This window comes from Palaemon carinicauda, chromosome 18 (genome assembly GCF_036898095.1).
Source record: "Palaemon carinicauda isolate YSFRI2023 chromosome 18, ASM3689809v2, whole genome shotgun sequence".
Lineage (NCBI taxonomy): Eukaryota > Metazoa > Arthropoda > Malacostraca > Decapoda > Palaemonidae > Palaemon > Palaemon carinicauda.
Window position 1 is genome coordinate 21,970,096 of NC_090742.1, and position 20,621 is coordinate 21,990,716.

At 44.4% G+C, this 20,621-nt stretch overlaps 2 protein-coding genes across 2 annotated transcripts in view; one reads left to right on the forward strand and one right to left on the reverse strand.

Moving 5' to 3' along the window:
* Window positions 1–17,945, forward strand: part of ND-24 (NADH dehydrogenase ubiquinone) — a 52,581-nt gene extending 34,636 nt beyond the window's left edge. The window contains exons 6-7 of the mRNA XM_068392108.1: window positions 12,953–13,105; window positions 17,814–17,945. Of these exons, the coding sequence (XP_068248209.1) occupies window positions 12,953–13,105; window positions 17,814–17,831 (171 nt within the window). The 3' untranslated portion in view covers window positions 17,832–17,945. The remainder of the gene's footprint in view (window positions 1–12,952; window positions 13,106–17,813) is intronic.
* Window positions 17,946–18,081: 136 nt separating this feature from the next.
* Window positions 18,082–20,621, reverse strand: part of LOC137657701 (glutamate receptor ionotropic, delta-2-like) — a 34,569-nt gene continuing 32,029 nt past the window's right edge. The window contains exon 11 of the mRNA XM_068392109.1: window positions 18,082–19,268. Coding sequence (XP_068248210.1) covers window positions 19,183–19,268 — 86 coding nt within the window. The 3' untranslated portion in view covers window positions 18,082–19,182. The remainder of the gene's footprint in view (window positions 19,269–20,621) is intronic.

A 20,621-nucleotide genomic window follows, 5' to 3' on the forward strand; every position in this document is an offset into this window, starting at 1 on the left:
CCCTGTAGTGGCTACCCCCGAACCTACTATTTGCCCTCAGCCTGATATGTCTGTTGTGTTGCGTGCTATTCAGGCCTTAGGCGATAAAGTAGAGTCAGTGGTAAGTGATCATAAGTCTCTTATGGCCGAAGTCAAGGAACTTAAGGTCAAGAGTGCAGTGGGTGGAATTAGTGCCAGTGCTGTGACGAGTGCTAGTGTCAGTGCAGTGCCAAGTGCTAGTGTCAGTGTCAGTGTGGTGCGTGAGGATACTTCTGTGCGTGTCAGTCGTTCTCCCAGTCCGGGACCTCTTGCAAGCTCCCAAGCCCAGGGGAGAAGCAATGTCGAAGGGCAAAAGGGTTCGGCAGGCCTTGATCGGCGCACAGAAGTATCCTCGGTGGTTGCGGGCGTGTCTTCCAGAGACCGTCACTCCCACCTGCAGACGATTGAGCCCGTCTTTTACTCGTCCGCTGATCTATTGTCAGGGAAGAAACGCTGGACTCAGGTCTCTAGACCACTCAAACGCAGAGTCCAGTCCGCGAGTGCTCAACCGGGCTGCAGTCATTGGCTCAGCTCTGACTCGCCGCAGTCATCAGTCGACTGTACTCCGCCCAAGAGGAGTAAGGTTCTGCCGCAGCAGAACTCGGCTGTTCAGGCTTTGCCTCAGCAGACCGTAGTGTCTGCCGACCCCAAGTTGTCTCTACTGCAGTCCATGCAAGCACAGCTTTCGGTCTTGATGAGTGAGTGTCGGGCTGAGAAGGTTGCGCCTCCGCCTCCGCCTGCACTCGCTCCGCCTGCGCTCGCTCCGCCTGACCGCAGTACCGCCTGCCAGGCGTACGATGTTGAGCCACGTTCTGAGTTTACTGTTCCCAGTGGTGTACAGCCTCCGCCTTCCTTAAGGCAACCTCAGCAATGGGATCAGGAGGCTTATACCTCTCTTCCTCCGCTTCCACTTGCTGCTCCACCAGTGTTGCAACACTCGGTTGAGGTACAACAACCTCTCCCGTCCATGAGTCAGTCTCCTCAGCTCTCGCTGCAGCGAGCTCAACCCTCCACAAGGCAAGCAACACAACACCTTAGCCTTGCGCCTCAGGAGCCTCAGCTTGCGAGACATTTACTACGTTCTGCGCAGCCTCTACCTCATCGCGCTCCGCTCACACCGCAGGAACAGGAACTTGCTACTCCGCTTCCGCCAACCACTCAGCAAGCGCAACCCTTGGGTTCAGCCACTCATGCCAGGAGTCAGCCTCCTCCACCCATGCGCCTACCTTCTGCTTCTTCTTTTGTTCAGCCTTTGCAGTCTGAGCCTCAGGTTTTCCCTCAACAGATTCTTGAAGAGGAAACCACTAATATTGTTGTTCCTGCTCGTTCTGACTCTGCTGTTCAGCATACCTGTCCGATCTCTTCGCTACACTCTGGTGATGAGGCGTCTGATGATGAGGCGGCACACCTGGATCCCTCATCAGACGTGGATGAATCCAAGCCTTCTCCACAGTCTATTGACTTTCGTAAGGTCTTGGCTCTGCTTAGGGAGGTATACCCAGACCACTTTGTCTCTGCTATTCCCCGCTCTCCACCATCTGAGTTTTCGCTGGGCATGCAGCCAGCTAAGTCTACCTATACTAAGCTAGTCCTAGCAAGGTCCTCTAAGAGAGCGTTAAGGATCTTAGGGGAGTGGCTGCAGACTAAGCAACACCTTGGCAAGACTTCTTTCATGTTTCCTCCGACTAAGCTCACTTCTAAAGCGAGCGTTTGGTATGCCACAGGAGAGGAACCAGGCTTGGGAGTACCTGCCTCTGCCCAGGCTGACTTCTCAAGTCTGGTAGACTCGCCTCGTAGAACTGCAATGAGGCGCTCTAAGGTTTGCTGGACCTTCTCAGACCTTGATCACTTCCTGAAGGGTGTTTTTAGAGCATTTGAGATGTTCAACTTTCTAGACTGGTGCCTGGGGGCCCTCAGCAAGAAGACCTCCCCTGCGGACAAGGATTCTGCCATGCTATTAATGTCCTGCATGGATAAGGCCATTAGAGATGGATCTGGCGAGCTTGCGTCGATGTTTGTATCAGGGGTTCTTAAGAAAAGGGAACAGCTTTGTACCTTCCTTTCCTCCAGCATTACACCTTGTCAAAGGTCACAACTCCTTTTCGCTCCGCTCTCGAAGTTCCTCTTCCCCGAAGAGCTGGTTAAGGACTTGTCTGCTGCCCTGATACAAAAGGACACACATGATCTTGTAGCCTCATCGGCTCGTAAGTCTAAGGTTGCTACCTCAGTCCCCAGGACTTATCGCACCCCAGTGGCTGATACTCCTGCTACGAGGTTCATACCGCCCTTTCGTGGTAGAGCCCCCAGCCGAGGAAGCTCCCGTCCAGACTCTTCCAGGAGCAAGTCTAGGAAAGGCTCCAAGGCCTCTAAAGGAAAAAACTGACTCTCCGCATCTCCAGACAGCAGTAGGAGCCAGACTCAAGAGCTTCTGGCAAGCCTGGGAAAAGAGAGGTGCAGACGCCCAGTCTGTCAGTTGGCTGAGGGAGGGTTACAGGATTCCATTCTGCCTCAAACCCTCTCTGACCACATCTCCCATCAACCTCTCTCCCAACTACAAAGAAGAGGACAAGAGGCTAGCGTTGCACCAGGAGGTGTCGCTACTTGTGCAGAAGAAGGCAGTGGTTATAGTCCGGGACCATCAATCCCCGGGCTTCTACAACCGTCTCTTTCTGGTGGCCAAGAAGACAGGAGGTTGGAGACCGGTGCTGGACGTCAGCGCGCTCAATGCGTATGTCACCAAGCAGACGTTCACGATGGAGACGACGAAGTCGGTCCTAGCAGCGGTCAGGCAGGAGGACTGGATGGTCTCGTTGGACTTGAAAGATGCCTACTTTCACGTTCCTATTCATCCAGACTCCCAACCTTTCCTGAGATTCGTTTTTGGAAAGGTTGTCTACCAATTCCAAGCCCTGTGTTTTGGCCTAAGCACAGCTCCTATGGTGTTCACGCATCTGATGAGGAATATAGCAAAATTCCTACACTTATCGGACATCAGAGCCTCCCTCTACTTAGACGACTGGCTGTTGAGAGCCTCCACGAGTCGTCGCTGTCCGGAGAGTCTCAACTGGACTTTGGACTTAATCAGAGAACTGGGTCTGTTAGTCAACATAGAAAAGTCTCAGCTCATTCCCTCCCAATCCATTGTGTACCTGGGAATGGAGATTCGGAGTCAGGATTTTCGGGCTTTTCCATCGGCCCCCAGGATAAGCCAAGCCCTAGAGTGCATCATGAGCATGCTGAAGAGGAGCAGTTGCTCGGTGAGACAGTGGATGAGTCTCACAGGGACCCTTTCATCACTGGCCCTGTTCGTCGAGCTAGGGAGACTCCACCTCCGCCCTCTTCAATTCCATCTTGCAGCTCATTGGGACAAGGGTTTGACTCTCGAAGCAGTCTCTATCCCAGTCACCAAAGAGATGAAGACCACTCTCTTGTGGTGGAAGCACAATCTCCTTCTCAGGGAGGGCCTATCGTTGGCTATTCAGACCCCCAATCTTCATCTCTTCTCAGATGCATCGGACTCGGGCTGGGGTGCAACCTTGAACGGACGGGAATGCTCGGGAACGTGGAACGAGGAACAGGGAACGCTCCACATCAACTGCAAGGAGCTACTAGCAGTTCATTTAGCCCTGCTGAACTTCAAGTCCCTCCTGCTAGGCAAAGTGGTGGAGGTGAACTCAGACAACACCACAGCCTTGGCTTACATCTCCAAGCAAGGAGGGACCCATTCGAGGAGCCTATACGAGATCGCAAGGGACCTCCTCATTTGGTCAAGAAGTCAAAACCTCACTTTGGTCACGAGGTTCATTCAGGGCAATATGAACGTCTCAGCAGATCGCCTAAGCGGAAGGAATCAGGTCATTCCCAAGGAATGGACTCACCCCACGGGGGTGTGCAACAGACTTTGGACCTTGTGGGGTCAACCTACCATAGATCTGTTTGCCACCTCCATAACTAAGAGACTTCCGCTGTACTGTTCCCCAGTTCCAGACCCTGCAGCAGTTCATGTGGATGCTTTTCTACTGAACTGGTCCCATCTCGACCTTTACGCATTCCCACCGTTCAAGATAATAAACAAAGTTCTGCAGAAATTCATCTCGCACGAAGGGACACGGCTGACGCTGGTTGCTCCCCTTTGGCCTGCAAGAGAATGGTTCACAGAGGTACTTCAATGGCTAGTCGACATCCCCAGGACTCTACCTCTAAGAGTGGACCTTCTACGTCAACCTCACGTAGACAGGTTGCACCCAAACCTCCACGCTCTTCGGCTGACTGCCTTCAGACTGTCGAAAGATTCGCTAGAGCTAGAGGCTTTTCGAAGGAGGCAGCCAGTGCGATTGCCAGAGCAAGAAGGGTTTCCACTCGTAGAGTCTACCAATCTAAGTGGGAAGTCTTCCGGAGCTGGTGTAGAGCCAATTCAGTATCCTCTACCAATACCTCTGTGACCCAAATAGCTGACTTCCTTTTACATCTTAGGAATGAGAGATCCCTTTCAGCCCCTACGATTAAAGGGTATAGGAGTATGTTGGCTTCAGTTCTCCGCCACAGAGGTTTGGCCTTCTTCCAACAAGGACCTTCAAGACATCCTTAAGTCTTTTGAGACGTCTAAAGAGCGTCGTCTATCCACTCCAGGCTGGAACCTAGACGTAGTCTTAAGGTTCCTTATGTCACCTAGGTTCGAACCTCTCCAGTCAGCTTCCTTCAAGGACCTTACCCTCAAGACTCTTTTTCTCGTCTGCCTTGCAACAGCTAAGAGAGTCAGTGAGGTTCATGCCTTCAGCAAGAACATTGGTTTCACGACCGAATCTGCAAACATGTTCTTTTCAGCTCGGATTCCTAGCAAAGAACGAACTTCCTTCACGTCCTTGGCCTAGATCGTTGAAATACCTAGCCTCTCCAAATGGTAGGTAACGAACTAGAGAGAGTTCTTGCCCTGTCAGAGCTCTCAAGTATTATCTTAATAGGTCTAAACCTATTCGAGGACAGTCAGAAGCCTTATGGTGTGCCATCAAGAATCCTTCGAGGGCCCATGTCCAAGAACGGGGTTTCGTATTATATAAGGCTTCTGATTAGAGAAGCCCATTCTCACTTAAAGGAGGAAGACCTTGCATTGCTGAAGGTAAGGACCCACGAAGTAAGAGCCGTAGCTACTTCGATGGCCTTTAATAAAAACCGTTCTCTGCAGAGCATAATGGATGCAACCTATTGGAGGAGCAAGTCAGTGTTTGCATCATTTTATCTTAAAGATGTCCAGTCTCTTTACGAGAACTGCTACACCCTGGGACCATTCGTAGCAGCGAGTGGCAGTAGTAGGTGAGGGCTCAGCCACTACATTCCCTTAATCCCATAACCTTTTTTAACCTTTCTCTTGAATGCTTTTATTGTTGTTTTTATGGTTGTTACGGGTAGGCTAAGAAGCCTTCCGCATCCTTTTGATTTGGCGGGTGGTCAATTCATTCTTGAGAAGCGCCTGGGTTAGAGGTTGTGTAGAGGTCCTTTAGTAGGGGTTGCAGCCCTATATACTTTAGCACCTTTGAGTTGATTCAGCCTCCAAGAGGAACGCTGCGCTCAGTAAGGAAGACGAACTTAAAAAAGAGGCAGAGTAACGGTTCAATTCGACTTCCTTACCAGGTACTTATTATTTCATTGTTATTTGAGATAACTGTTATATGAAATATGGGATGCTTAGCTATCCTTTAATCTTGTACACTGGTTTTCACCCACCCCCCTGGGGTGTGAATCAGCTACATGATTATCGGGTAAGTTTAATATTGAAAAATGTTATTTTTATTAGTAAAATAAATTTTTAAATATAAAACTTACCCGCTGGTTATATAAAAGAGCTGAAGTCCCTGACGCCAGGGCAGAAAATTCAAATCTCGCGCTATCGAAGATACGCCAGGTGTACCAACCGCACCCTAGCGGGTAGAACAGGTGGAACTACACACCAACTCCAGTTCTTCTCTCTGCCGTCATAGCTGACTGACATACAGAAGTTCGCTCTCGTGTTTTTACTCTCTTGGGAAGTTGTTTGGTGATGTACAACGTTCTTTTTTGAGTTTAAGCTATCGTTGATTAATTTTCCTTGGTTCTTATCTTGAAATCTTTTTGTTTGAGATTTTCTTTGTTTTTTTCCCTTACTTTTTGCTTGTCGGTCTCTCACGTTAACTTTAAAATGGCCGACTCCTCCCCTGCTCAGCGTAGGTGTGTTAGTGAGGGTTGTCGTACACGACTTCCTAATGGATCTATTGATCCTCATTCTATTTGTGTAAAATGTAGGGGTAAATTTTGTTCATTAGATGATAGGTGTAATGAGTGTCTTTCCTTAACTAATGATGATTTTGGTACTTACGATCGTTATGTTAGGAGATTAGAGAGAGATAGACTTAGGCGTAGTTCTTCCCGATCTGTGGATAGAACCTTACCTAATTTACCTGTTCCTAATCCTGTTCCTTCCCCTGTGGTGGTAGATCAGGAACCTACTATGAAGGACATGTTTACTGCTATTTTGTCTCTTGGTGAGAAAGTTGAGTCCTTAGCAGCCGATAGAAATACTATCTTTTCAGAGTTAAAGGTATTGAAAAACCGTGATCCTATCGGAACTGTGGAAAGTGTTTCAGTGTCTGATGTGGTACCGAAGAATCGTGACTCTCTCGGTGTTGTGACAAGTGTTGATAATGTGGTTAGTGTTGCGGAAGGTGCGTCGACTCGAGTGTCTGATGTGGTACCGAAGAATCGTGACTCTCTCGGTGTTGTGACAAGTGTTGATAATGTGTTTAGTGTTGCGGAGGGGTGCGTCGGCACGATCTTGTCGTTCACCTAGCCTTAGACCTCTTTCGAGCTCTCGAACCCATGGGAGAAGTAATGTCGAACGGCTTAAGGGAACGAGAAGCATCATCAATCGTGCAGACGTCCCCTCGAACGTTCCTGTTGCCGTAGCTCAGGTCGTTCACCCTCATCGTAGGAAAGGGGAGGTTCATACGTTATCCCCGTCTTCCGATGAAGGGTCGGGGAGTGAGATCTGGCGGCGAGCGTCGAGACCGCTTAAACGCTCCCATGTTGATTCACAGCGTCGGGAATCGCCTGTGCGGCCAGGATGTAGTTCGTGGGGTTCACCGGAACGTTTCCGTTCTCCCAGCGCTTGCACTCCGGCCAAACGTTCGGATCACCGTGTTCGTGCGGATATGATTCCTTCCGATTCGGACCTTGTAACTATTCATGCACCTCCTCTTCCATCGGATTGGCTTTCTTCCCCTGAAATGCGTGGTGACATTAGTGCGAATCTTCCTTCTAGGAGTTCTGTTGATCCGAAATGGACAGCGCTTTTGTCTATGAAGGAACAACTCTCGTCGTTGATGGATTCTTATCAACCAGGTGTTGGCGTTGTGTCTGGGCGTTCGATGTCAGACCAGTTATCGCACAAACGTTCGATGGTATATGGCCTTGACGAGTTATCACTTAGGCGGTCTCCCATTCACAGTGTTCAACGCCAGGTTGATTTTGATGAGTCGCGTCAGAGAGTTTTGGTTGACCAGTTTGCGTTTTCTGGTCGCGGGGAAGAGCGTCGGCGTCGACAAGTGGACGAGACGCGGGCAACAATTTGAAGTAGTGGATCGCCCGCGGCAACAACTTTTGGACGCGGCGCGTCAAAACATTGGTTTACAGCGGCGACATCCTGACTCCTTTGATCGCTCGCAGCAACAGTCCTCGGACTTTACGCGACCTCGCGGCGATCTTCAACAGTTACCTTCTGATTTCAAGCGTTCTTCTGTTCGACAACAGTTGAATTCTAAGCGGTCTAAGCAGTTGTTGGTTGAGGATGATCGTCTACATGTCCGTGTTTCGCATCAATCTACTTCTACTTCTCCCCACCAAATTGACTCAGATGTTGGCCTTGACAGGCAGTCCCATCCAGACGTTGTTCCTTCGGTTCAGGCTGCAGCTGTTGCTGCACTGCCAGAAGACGAACCAGAGGAAAAGTCGGATGAGGATAATCCTATTGAGGAAGTCTCTGAGAATGAGGAGGAGAAGCATTATCAGCAATGCTGTGGACCTTCGCAAGTTTATGCTTATTTTGACTGGAATTTTCCCGGATTCTTTTACCCCTGTGGCCCCTCGTTCTCCGCCTTCTGAATTCATCTTAGGTAAAGCTATTAAGGTTCCAGTTTACACCAAGATGGTTCTATCTCGATCTTCTAAGCGGGCCTTGAAGTTAATGGGTTCTTGGTTGGACTCCAAGAAAGCTTTTGGCAAGACGGCCTTTGCCTTTCCTCCCGCTAGGTTAGCCTCTAAATCTAGTGTGTGGTATGAGACTGGTGAAGTATTGGCTTGAGTTTTCCTTCTTCTGCACAAGGGGATTTTTCAAGTTTGGTAGATGCTTCTCGTCGTCTTGCCTTAAGGAAGACGAAGATTTGGTGGTCCATTCCAGAGTTCGACCATTTGCTTAAAGGTCTTTTCAGGGCCTTCGAAGTTTTTAATTTTTTGGACTGGGCTTTGGGGGCTTTGAGTAAGAGGGTCTCTGATATGACGGAAACGGACACTAGTGGTTTGGTTCATTTGATGTCCTGCTTGGACAAAGGTGTGAGAGATGGCTCACAACGAACTTGCTGCCTTGTTTACAGCTGGAATTCTCAAGAAAAGGGCCACGATGTGCTCCTTCCTCTCCGCAGGAGTGTCTCCCTATCAGAAGACAGGCCTTCTTTTCGCACCTTTGTCTAATTCTTTATTTCCTCAGGAATTAGTGGGCGAGGTGGCTACTGCTCTCACTCAGAAGGCCACACATGACTTAGTTACTCATTCGACTAGGAAAGTTTTGCCTCCGTCATTCTCCTCTCGAAAACCTAAGGAATCTTCTTCTGGGTTTCGTCCTCAGTCCTTTCGTGGGAAGCCCTCTGGGAGAGGCTCTTTTAAACCAGAAGGAAGGAAACCTAGAGGCAGAGGGGGCAAGTCCGGCCGAGGTAAAGTCTGACTGCCCTCTCCTTCAGACAGCAGTGGGGGCCAGGTTGACTCACTTTTGGGAGGCTTGGGAGAGGAATGGAGCGGACCCCTGGTCCGTCCAGGTGTTAAAGGAAGGCTACAAGATCCCCTTCCTGACCAATCCTCCTTTAGTCACAGATCCAGTGGATCTTTCGCCCAAATACAGAGAGGGTCCCAAGAAACAAGCCATGCTTCTACAGATGTCTCTTTTATTAGAGAAACGAGCAATAGAGGAAGTGCAAGATGTTACGTCTCCGGGGTTTTACAACCGCCTTTTTCTAGTACCCAAGAGTTCCGGGGGGTGGAGACCGGTTCTGGACGTAAGTGTGCTCAATGGTTACGTCCAAAACTCGACGTTCACCATGGAGACTCAGAAAACAGTTCTGGCAGCTGTGAGGAAGGACGATTGGATGGTCTCTTTAGATCTTCAGGATGCCTATTTCCACCTTCCGATTCATCCCAGCTGCAGACGTTATCTGAGGTTCATGGACGGAAACAAGGTCTTCCAGTTCAGGGCTCTTTGTTTCGGACTTTGCACGGCTCCTCTATTGTTCACCAAGATCATGCTGAACGTGGCAAGCATGCTGCATTCGAGGGGAATCAGGGCCTCTCTGTATCTGGACGATTGGCTGATAAGAGCCTCCTCAGCCGATTGTTGTTTGAAGGACCTCAAGATGACTTTGGATCTCTCCAGAGAACTGGGTCTCCTGGTGAGCTCGAAAAAATCACAACTCATTCCATCCCAGGAGATTCTTTATTTGGGGATGGAGATTCACAGTCGGAGTTTTCGGGCTTTTCCGTCGTCGGTGAGAATCCAAGCAGCCCTCCTAAAAGTACAAACGTTCCTGAAGAGAGATCTTTGCTCCGTCAGAGATTGGATGAGCCTTCTGGGGACTCTCTCGTCGTTAGAGAAGTTCGTGACCCTGGGGAAGTTGTTCTTGCGTCCTCTTCAGTTTCATCTCAACCGCCATTGGAAGAAAGGGGACAGCCTCGACAGGGATTGCATTCCCATCTCGACTTCCATCAAGTCTCATCTTCAATGGTGGAACAACGAGCCCAGACTGAAAGAAGGCTTGTCTTTACTTCAGAGGAACCCAAACCTCGTGTTGTGTTGCGACGCCTCCAACTCGGGGTGGGGAGCCACTCTAGAGAAGCAGGAACTTTCGGGGACTTGGACGGTAGAGCAAACCTCTCTCCACATCAATCAAAAAGAGCTTTTAGCTATTCATCTGGCTCTCATCGGCTTCGAAAAGCAGATCAGGGGCAAGGTAGTCCAAGTCAATTCGGACAGCACGACAGCTCTGGCCTATATTGCGAAACAAGGCGGGACCCACTCTTGGCCTCTGTTCGATATTGCAAGACTGCTCCTCATCTGGGCGGAGGAAAGGAAGGTGACTCTTTTGACGCGGTTCATCCAGGGAGTCAACAATGTGAGCGCAGACAGACTCAGCAGGAAAGGTCAGGTTCTCTCCACAGAATGGATTCTGCACCCGGACATCTGCAAGAGTCTGTGGCGGTTATGGGGTCGACCTCTCGTGGATCTCTTTGCCACCGCGAAGACCAAACGACTAGAGTGTTACTGCTCTCCGGTTCCAGATCCCGAAGCTTTTCACATAGACGCTTTTCTGATGAACTGGTCACACATGGAGGTTTATGCCTTTCCTCCGTTCAAGATCCTTTACAAAGTGATTCAGAAGTTCGTTTCACACGAGGAGACCAGAATGACACTGATAGCTCCGTTCTGGCCGTCAAGGAGCTGGTTTCCAGAGGTACTGGAATGGATGGTGGATGTCCCGAGAAGCCTTCCCATGAGACCCGATCTTCTCAGACAACCTCACTTGGCCCGAAATCATCAAAACCTCCGAGCTCTACGTCTGACTGCCTTCAGACTATCGAAAAACTCGCTAGAGCTAGAGGATTTTCGAAGAAGGCAGCCAAGGCAATTGCAAGGGCAAGAAGGTCTTCAACCATCAAGGTGTATCAGTCCAAGTGGGAGTTGTTCAGGGAATGGTGTAGAACTAACGCGATTTCCTCTTCCAGTACATCGCTTTCCCAAATAGCAGATTTTTTCTTGGACCTTAAAACTAAGCATAACTTCTCGTCATCAACTATTAAAGGTTACAGGAGTATGTTGGCGACGGTTTTTCGACACAGGAACCTAGACCTTTCTGATAATAAGGATCTACGAGATTTACTTAGGTCTTTTGATACGACCAAGATGATTCAAACGGCTCCCATCGCCTGGAATTTGGATGTTGTCCTTAAATTTCTCATGAGTGACAGATTTGAGCCTTTACACTCGGCTTCATTTAAGGACTTAACCTTGAAAACCCTTTTTCTAGTTACCCTCGCCACTGCGAAAAGAGTTAGTGAAGTTCACGCTTTAAGCAAGAACATTGGTTTTCGGAATGGGAAAGCCATTTGTTCTTTGCAACTGGGGTTTCTGGCCAAGAACGAAAACCCTTCTCGACCATGGCCCAAATCCTTCGAGATTTCTAACCTTTCGGATTTGGCTGGCGATGAATTGGAAAGGGTTCTCTGTCCAGTTAGAGCTCTACGGTGTTATGTGGACAGAACTAAGAATCTGAGAGGTAACTCAGACGCTCTGTGGTGTGCAGTTCGGAAACCCTCGATGCCCATGTCCAAGAATGCCTTGTCTTTTTTCGTTAGATTGTTGATTCGAGAAGCTCATGCTCAGTGTGATGAGTCGGATCAGAGGCTCCTCAAAGTCAAGACACATGAAGTCAGAGCGGTAGCGACTTCAGTGGCCTTTAAACAGAACCGTTCTCTGCAAAGTCTGATGGATACAACATTTTGGAGAAGTAAGTCTGTTTTTGCATCCCATTATTTGAAGAATGTTCAGACTCGCTATGAGGACCTTTTTACGTTGGGTCCTTTTATAGCTGCTAATGCGATAGTAGGTGAATGATCTACCACTACGTTCCCTTTTTTCCTAATACCCCTTTTCTATCTCTTGGAACTCGTTTTTTATGGTTGTTTGTGGAGATTGGGCGTCAGTCTTCCGCAATCTTTGATTTGGCTAGGTGGTCAATTTGTTCCTTGAGTGCACCCGGAACAAGGGTATTGGTTGAGGTCCTGTCATGTTATAGGTGTTTGTACCGTTTGACAGCTCCTAGAGATTTTCAGCCCGAGTGGATTACTGGATCTCTTAAGGATAGCGGACGAAATGAGGCAGAGTATCATTGCTGTCAGCTTCCTTATCAGGTGGGAACTGCTTAAGTTTATTGTATGTAACCCTTAAGTGAATTTTCTGTATGTAGCTGTCTCTGACCCGCCACCAAGGGGTGTCAATCAGCTCTTTTATATAACCAGCGGGTAAGTTTTATATTTAAAAATGATATTTTCATAATAAAATAAATTTTTGAATATACTTACCCGCTGGTTATATAAATTTAACACCCTCCCTCCTCCCCTCTAGAGACTACCTATGGTATGGCTATGAGGCATGGAAGAACTGGAGTTGGTGTGTAGTTCCACCTGTTCTACCGCTAGGGTGCGGTTGGTACACCTGGCGTATCTTCGATAGCGCGAGATTTGAATTTTCTGCCCTGGCGTCAGGGACTTCAGCTCTTTTATATAACCAGCGGGTAAGTATATTCAAAAATTTATTTTATTATGAAAATATCATTTTTGAATATACTTACCCGATAATCATGATTTAATCGACCCTCCCTTCCTCCCCATAGAGAACCAGTGGACCGAGGAAAAATTGAGGAGGTGTCAACAAGAAGTACTATAGTACCTGGCCACAGGTGGCGCTGGTAAGTACACCCCCTTCTAGTATTGTGATAGCTGGCGTATCCCTCCATAGAATTCTGTCGGGCAACGGAGTTGACAGCTACATGATTATCGGGTAAGTATATTCAAAAATTTATTTTACTAATAAAAATAACATTTTTTTTTTTCTTAAGGCAACATCCCTGTTTTTTTTGCTTTACAGGAAGATTTGGGAGTTGCAGACACAGTTGGTATTCTAGAAGCTTTAGCTGCTGGAAAGGAACCTAAGGCTGGTCCTTACAATGGTCGTTATGCTGCAGAACCCAAGGCTGGACTTACTTCATTGACTTCTCCTCCTCCAGGGCCTGGCTTCATGGTCAGTATACTATTAGGATAAATTGATAGTTTTCAAAGGTCTCTGCTCTTCTAGGATATTCTTTGGTTGATGTTACTTGTGTAGTATATACACATTCACTTACGATCATTATCACAGAATTTGGTGTTAGACTCGATTTCATTTAATGAAAAAATTAACGATTAATTAGATTTGAATATCCAGTGCACTAAAAATTACTGTGTTGCATTTTTTAACTTCATTACTGAAAAATAAATCATGAAAAGATTGATATAATAGTAGCTTGGTGTTGAACAGTCCTAGTTTCTGCGGTAATGCTTTGTTTTATTCATAGTTTAGCAATAGTAGTACTTGTACTTGTTTAAACTGGATTCTGGGAGTGACTGTAAAGGTAGTGATTGTAATTTTGCTTTTATACTCCATATTTGTTCTTACACATTCAAACCATCGTCCTTTAAATAAGAGTACAGTATATCTTCAAAGTAAGCTGAAACTACCAGCAGTAAATCTTTGACAAAGTAGGTGCGGTAACAAACCCACCTGCATTGGTTGCAGGTCACCAATCACCAGCACTCGAGACCAGAAATGGTAGGGTGTACACTGTCCTTGAAGCTAACCTACTCAATACTGATTTCACCCTGTGACTGTTTTTCAGGACTCAGTGAACTGGTATGTGAGCCTAGTACTTTATGGCAGATCTTCTAACTTACTGGTGGCTGGTAATGGTGCCTCCAGGGATTGAGTACTCATATTGTCCAGGGAGAAGGGAATGTTTCGTCCACCCTCACGGTCCTTTCCAGGGTACACTGCATTGGCTCCAAAGTGAGTTGTGTCCTGCTCTGCTATCTTTCGGGTAGGTCCTGAGAGAGATTTGACCGGTTTCTCTGGCCAGAGGTATTTTTCAGCAGATCACAGACTTCCTCTGCTGCTTCTGGGTAGAGTTGGGATTCATCTTTCTTGAAGGGAACTCTCCATGCTCGAAGGAACTTTGAGAAGTATTATCTACCCTTGGGTTTGGTTTTGAGGCTGTTTGGTCCTCTTTCTCAGGAATTGAACTCATGTACCTCCTCCTACCTGAGGAGCAAATCATATGGTCTGTCCCTCTGGACTCTCTGTTCATGTTAATTACAGAGGGATTTGGGTTTGGCTTCTTCCTAGTCAGGAGACGTTACAAAGACTCGGTTCCTGCTCTAGCCTATCCCTCGTACAGTTTCAACTTTGGATGCCTTAGATTCTGAAGGGCCTGGCAGGCCTGCTTTGCTACATTGTAGAATTCTATATCCCTATATGAGTGTCGCAACTCCCTTTAGTGCTAGCAAAACATGAAAGAAACACCTATTCAGTGTTCCGTGTAGCTCTGCGAGTCACATGATGACGGATACACATGAAGTCAGTGCAGTCCTCTGCTGTCTCAAGGAAGAACTTATAAGCTTAATCTTATTGGTGTAATATGAACCAAAGATAGTATCTGAGAGTTTAATCCTCCATGTAAGGGAGAGGATTGGTTGATGTCTTCCATTTACATTAATGATATTTGGTTCCACACTTTCTATGTCATCTCCCTCATAGAGCGATAGGTGTTCTGTGACCTTGTACTAGCTTCATTTTAAGCCAGTACCAGCTGAGGACATAACAGCTTTCTCATTCCCATACATGACTGGGAACGATGTAATTTCCAGAGAATATAATAACCTTCCATCTGGTTCTAGGGGACTACCTCCCATGTAAGCATGACTCCTATTTATAAGATAATGGCTTGTATATTTGTAGAAACATCACAAATTTTTAGAATAATTTGTGATTGATCCTACTTGAATACAAACCATTTTCTTTTGATAGGAGTATGATTTCAGTCAAGTTGGAAAGACGCTTAGAATGTAATGAGTTAGCTATAACTACAGGCATCTGTCAGTCGGCTTTTGACTTCAACCGCAAATGGTAAACATATATTCTACTTTAGATGCCTCTCAATTTTTACAACTTTTTTGAGAATAAATTGATAATGGTTCAGACATGCTGTAGTGTTCGTGTAAACCTAATGAATTAGATAGTGTGAAAGTACGTGGATATTCAGTTGTTTCTGGGTAAAGCTGCAAATATGTGGTAGGTTTATACACAAACATGCCATTATAGGTATAGTCACACCAATTTAAAACCAAGGTTTATGTTGGGGCAAGTAGGGGATACTCCCTCACACGATGTTGTCATGTTTCTACCTATGCTACATCACTGAGGCGCCAAATTTTTATATTGTATCGTCAGGCATGAAACGTGAATATGTCTATGTAAACACCACATATTTTTATAAAGTACATGAAGTGAGAGAGAGAGTAGTTACAACATGGTCATTGACAATAATCCCCCCCATCTCTCTCTCTCTCTCTCTCTCTCTCTCTCTCTCTCTCTCTCTCTCCCTCTCTCTCTCTTTGTCTTTTAAATATCATAGAAAGTTCTTCCATACTGTTTCTCCATCAGAAAATACTGGCTTTCGTATAAGGCATCATTTTGTCTTGGCTATGTAGATGCGAGCGAGTTGTGTCTTTGTCAATACAGAAAGTTAACATTACTGTAGAGTATACTGGTGGCCTGTCACCGATACAGAAAAGTATTTAGAAAACAGTTGTCGGTTTATTTCTCAATTGAATCCAGTGGCTTGTCTGGTTTTAAATCTCAAGCTAGCTTATTAGCTCCCATCAAAATTATCCATTCATTACACACGGCTCATATAAACAACAACACTGAGTACGTGTTTCAAGGGCTATCGTAACAGGACAGAACTGCAATGCTGTAGAATATGTATGCTACATTTCTTTATTGTTTTACAAGTCCCTCATGTACCTTGGAAAAGTATAACAAGTTGGTTTTGTCCGGTGTGAAGGCAGTTGCCCTCTTTGCACACCACTCGGCCAACCAATGGACCAACTTAGTTGTGAATAGGAGGAATGTTGTGGTACCAAAGAGCACTTTATGCTTCAGTCCAGAGCCCTAAATATTTAAATATTTTTCCTAGCTGGTTGTATAAAAACAGTGGTGTAAAATAAATTAGTTTTTAGCTACATTAAACATTAGTTTTTCCTCTACCCTAACCAGAGAGGCTTGGAATTCTAACTCAGGCAAGGACTCATAAATTTATGGATATCGGGTCCTCCTTAGCACTTGCCAAGAATTTGTCTATGACTCCTGTATTAAGACTGAAGTTTGCTAATGCCTGCCATACTTTACCTCCCACTATTTTAGGGAGTATACTTAACAAGTCCTTGTTTACCTTTACTCTTGATCCTGTGGTGGTTGCTCATCAGGTTTTTTAGCCAGCTTAGGTCTCGCATGAGACAAGGTGCATTTTGTCTAAAGGTATGTTTACACAGTCGAACGGTTTGTTGAACGGGGTACAACAGACAAGTGTTTGAAGTGATGTTCGAACGTGCGAAAGGGGGGGATTTGATTGATGCCGAACAGTTCGAAGAAAGTCTGTTCTCGCCTGAATTTTGTGGGCGGAGCTTCATTGTCCACAAACCTTAAGATTGCAGGTTTTGTATAAGCTTTGAGTGAAAGGTAGAATTATTGGCTACCTTCTACCCTTCTTTCTTCCCTCCCCTTGTAAGTACGGTAGTTTCTACCTATGGAATGGACCAGACGTCAGATGCAGGTCAGCTTCATAATCAGGCAACTTTTCTTTACAGTAGGATATATTATATCCCCATCCTCTCAGTCAAAGGGTAGAATGGATAGAATGTATTTTTTTTGCAATACCTCGCTGCGATTACATTCCAATAACATATCCCATAGGAGGATAAAGGTTCTCCTGTGACCAAGTACTTGTAGCGGTACCTTTTATTCTTAGTACTGTCCTGACCTAATGTGTGTGATATCCCTATCCACTGACTGTTAGGTGGTTGGCAGGAGTCAAATCATCTTTGCTCCTGTAGAACCAGGTGCTATGACAATTAAAGAGAAAGTAGAACCAGCCAGTGTTTTGGTTCTTGGGTACTTTTTTTCCTTTCTAAGTAGGAATCTATTAAAGACCCAGTGTTTTTATTTGTGTAGGAACAGGTCGCAAATTTTAAAAGTGCTTTGTATTTTTCCTAACTGTACAAACCCGAGCCCTTTTAAAGTATACTTACAACCTGTAGGTCAAAAGTCTTAGTCTTAAGGACTGATAGGTGGGTGAGGCTTCCCTGTCACATGACGGTAGGTATGATTGCTGTACCTTGTTAAATTTTAATGGCTGTACCATTTTCACTCTAGTTATACTCCTGTTGAAGGACTCGACTTTGTACAGTTAGGAAAAATTGAAATATCTTAAAATTTGTAATTTTTCCAATTTGTGCAAACTTGAGTCCTTTAGGTTACACTTCCCACTAAAGCCACCCTGCTCAATCCTTGAGCAAAACAGTCAGGTGGCTTCCCCTCATACCTCCTGCTAAATACCGCACCTACTTTGTTGAAGATTCAGTGGCTGTTCCAGTTAGCTTTTGAAACGTATGTCTATATAAGGGACTCGGGGTTTGAATGATTATGAAAAATACAACTTACTTTAAAAATTCGTTTATTTTTTTAAAACATTTAGCAGACCAAAATATCTGAGTAAATTGTAAATACTGTAGTCAATCCAATAAGCAATGGTAGTTAGCTGTGTAGTGCACAGGTTTATCAAGTCATATGACTATTTTATTTACTTCATTCTACTTTTATTTTGTACACTAACTGTTTCTTAAATTTGTTTTTATAGGTACGTGATGATTTGTAAGTCGGTGTATCGTAGACAGAGTATTGAGGGATGTATGTGGAGTCGTCAGAAGTTTATTGTCTTTCTGCAACTGTTCTCCTGTATATAGATAAAATAAATTTTATTTAAACTTTACCATGCTGCTTATTACAAGGTAACATTATTTTAGAGTTATTCAGAACAAATGCTGTCTCGTTTCTATCAGATTTTCATATGTGTATGCCATAAACTGTTGAAGAGTTGGTTTAAGATCTTCAGGAAGAGATATTTACTCTTTGTAATTCCAAGTAGTATTTACATAGTATTGATACATTCATATGTTTCATCTCAGAACTGTTTTCCATTTCCATAATTGATGTAATTTGTGTGTAATATGAGTAACTTCAGACAAACAAAGTATTGATAGTTGTCTGTCTGTTAAGCAGTTATTTTCCTATGACTGCATGGTCAGCAGGGTATTACTCATTTGATGTGGCTCAAAGTTCAGTACTTAGTAGGCCTCATTGAATGTCACTTTTTCAGATGTATTGACTATTTAGTAGAATGCAATCAATTTAGTGTTAAATATTGTAAAAGGTATTTCAAGTTATTCTGTTTGAAAAATGCAAATAGGTAAAAGGGATTTTTAGTACTATAATGCGTAAGGAGATCAAATGAAAAAGGTAGGGAGTTAGAGTACAATGCTGTAGGGGAAGGGAAACACCCTAGAAGGGGTTACCTATGTGACATACTCAACTCAAATATGTATTTAGAGTAGTAAGAAAAACTGCAAGTATAAGAGGTTGCTCTATTACTGGTAAAGAAGAGTATTTACCATTAATAACCGATGCAAAATTGAGAGTTCGCAGGATGCATGTACTACTTTATATAAGATCAGTACAGTATTACATTATTGTTAAGTTTAATGAAACCACCAAGTCACTTTCCTTGTCAAACCTCCTTAATGTTCGAGACATAGGTGGTGATAAAGCTTACCTTGGGGCTGCCCTCTCTTTTTAGTCTTCAACTTTACCGCTGTTTCTACTGCCTTTCTTCTATCGTACTGTCCAGTCTCTTATAATTAAAATTTCATAGTGCATCGTTTTTTTTTTTTCTTTTTTCTTATATTGCACCTCAGCCCAAACACTGGGCCATATGGCTCAAACTGCTTAAATCAGATTCAGATTCAAAGTAAATAAGGTTTTGCATGCAATGAGGTTTATTTGGAGAAAACATACAGTACAAGTAATGTACCGAGATTTACATAATATATGGAAGAATAGAATTTATATAGACTAAAAATGTGTGGGTGAACCACAATTATAGTTGTCAAATCCATGCTGTAAATAACCTAAGTTGTGGCAAAGTCATTTTGTTGTCGGTCGTCTTTGGTTTAGCCAGAAATTTCTGAAAGTTTTCCTTTTGAATTACGTGCCGTGAAGATTTCAATTATAAACGTCAGAAGAGCAATGAAAATACCTGGAATTGAAATAGAAATAGAAAAGCTTTAGTGTTTACTCAGTTTTTATAATAAAAGTGTTAGGGCAGCCTATATAAGTGTTATGGCAGCCTATATATATGCAAAATATATATTCAATCAAATTTAGTGCCATAAAAATATTGCAAAATCATGAAAAGCTTTAGCAGAAAAATCACAAGGGTCAAGTAGAACCTTCTTGCAATAAGTATGACAAACTAACGTTGAGAGAGTACCATAACCTTCATGATATATTTACAGACATTAAGGATTCCTCCATAGTCACAGTGAAGGTAAGGCTATTGTTTTAAAAGTCAAGAAAATCAGGGTAATCAATTATCTTATATGTATGTGCTAACTAGAGAATTCATTTATGTATATGACTTCAATACTTTAATGATGACAAGGTTCGAGGTGGTAATTGAGTTATATAGAAAAGTCACAAGATTAAGTAATACGGACAGCTTACAAAAATATAAATTATGTTACTGATTCAAATCGAATATACAGTTACAGTATTACAAATTTAACACTCGGTGTGTTCAGTTAGCCCTCGGTCTTGGCGGTTTCTATCTTCCGGATTCGATCATTCACAATACAGAGAATCATATAACCTATTAGATAAAAATCTCGTATCATGATTTTGCGATAAGTACTCTCTTGGTCCGACGATTTCAAGCCGATCACTCTTCTATGCACCCGGTGGGCCTCTTACCAGTTCCCTCTCCACACAGCAGATCCCATCTCTCGCTAACTCGACCTCAGTCTCGTATTATCTCTCTTTGCGTTTGCATCTCCTGCGTTGGTCCTCTTGCAGAAACATATTGTGATGTAAAAACCCCGTACACATCCAGTTTGTTATAGTGATTTTAGTTTAAAGTGTGATACGTATATTACACTACTCCACGTACCAAATAGTCGATGGCTCCATAGTTGCATCATACTTCAGAGTTACTGCGTAGAACTTCGTACATAAACAATTAGCGGTGTTGTCCTGATACTTTTTCTTTCAATTTTTCTTGGTGTTATTGTATTCATTGTTATTGTTATATTAACTACTGTACTGTTTACAAAACACCCTACTTTACAGTAGTAATATAAATATAGGTTAAGTGTACTATGAGTTTTAATGGTATGAGTTGATCTGCCAAAAACAATGATCACTTATGAGTGCTACCTTAACTAATTAAGCTCTACTGTAGTGATACTGTAGTACCATACATACCGGTATATTAAAGTACAGTATCAGTGAGTGTTGCTAGGAACAACAGTGTTTTGTTGTTACAGTATTTACGTATAAGTGTGGTAATGCCTCGGGTTATGTGTACCGTAGTCTTACCATGTACTGTACATGC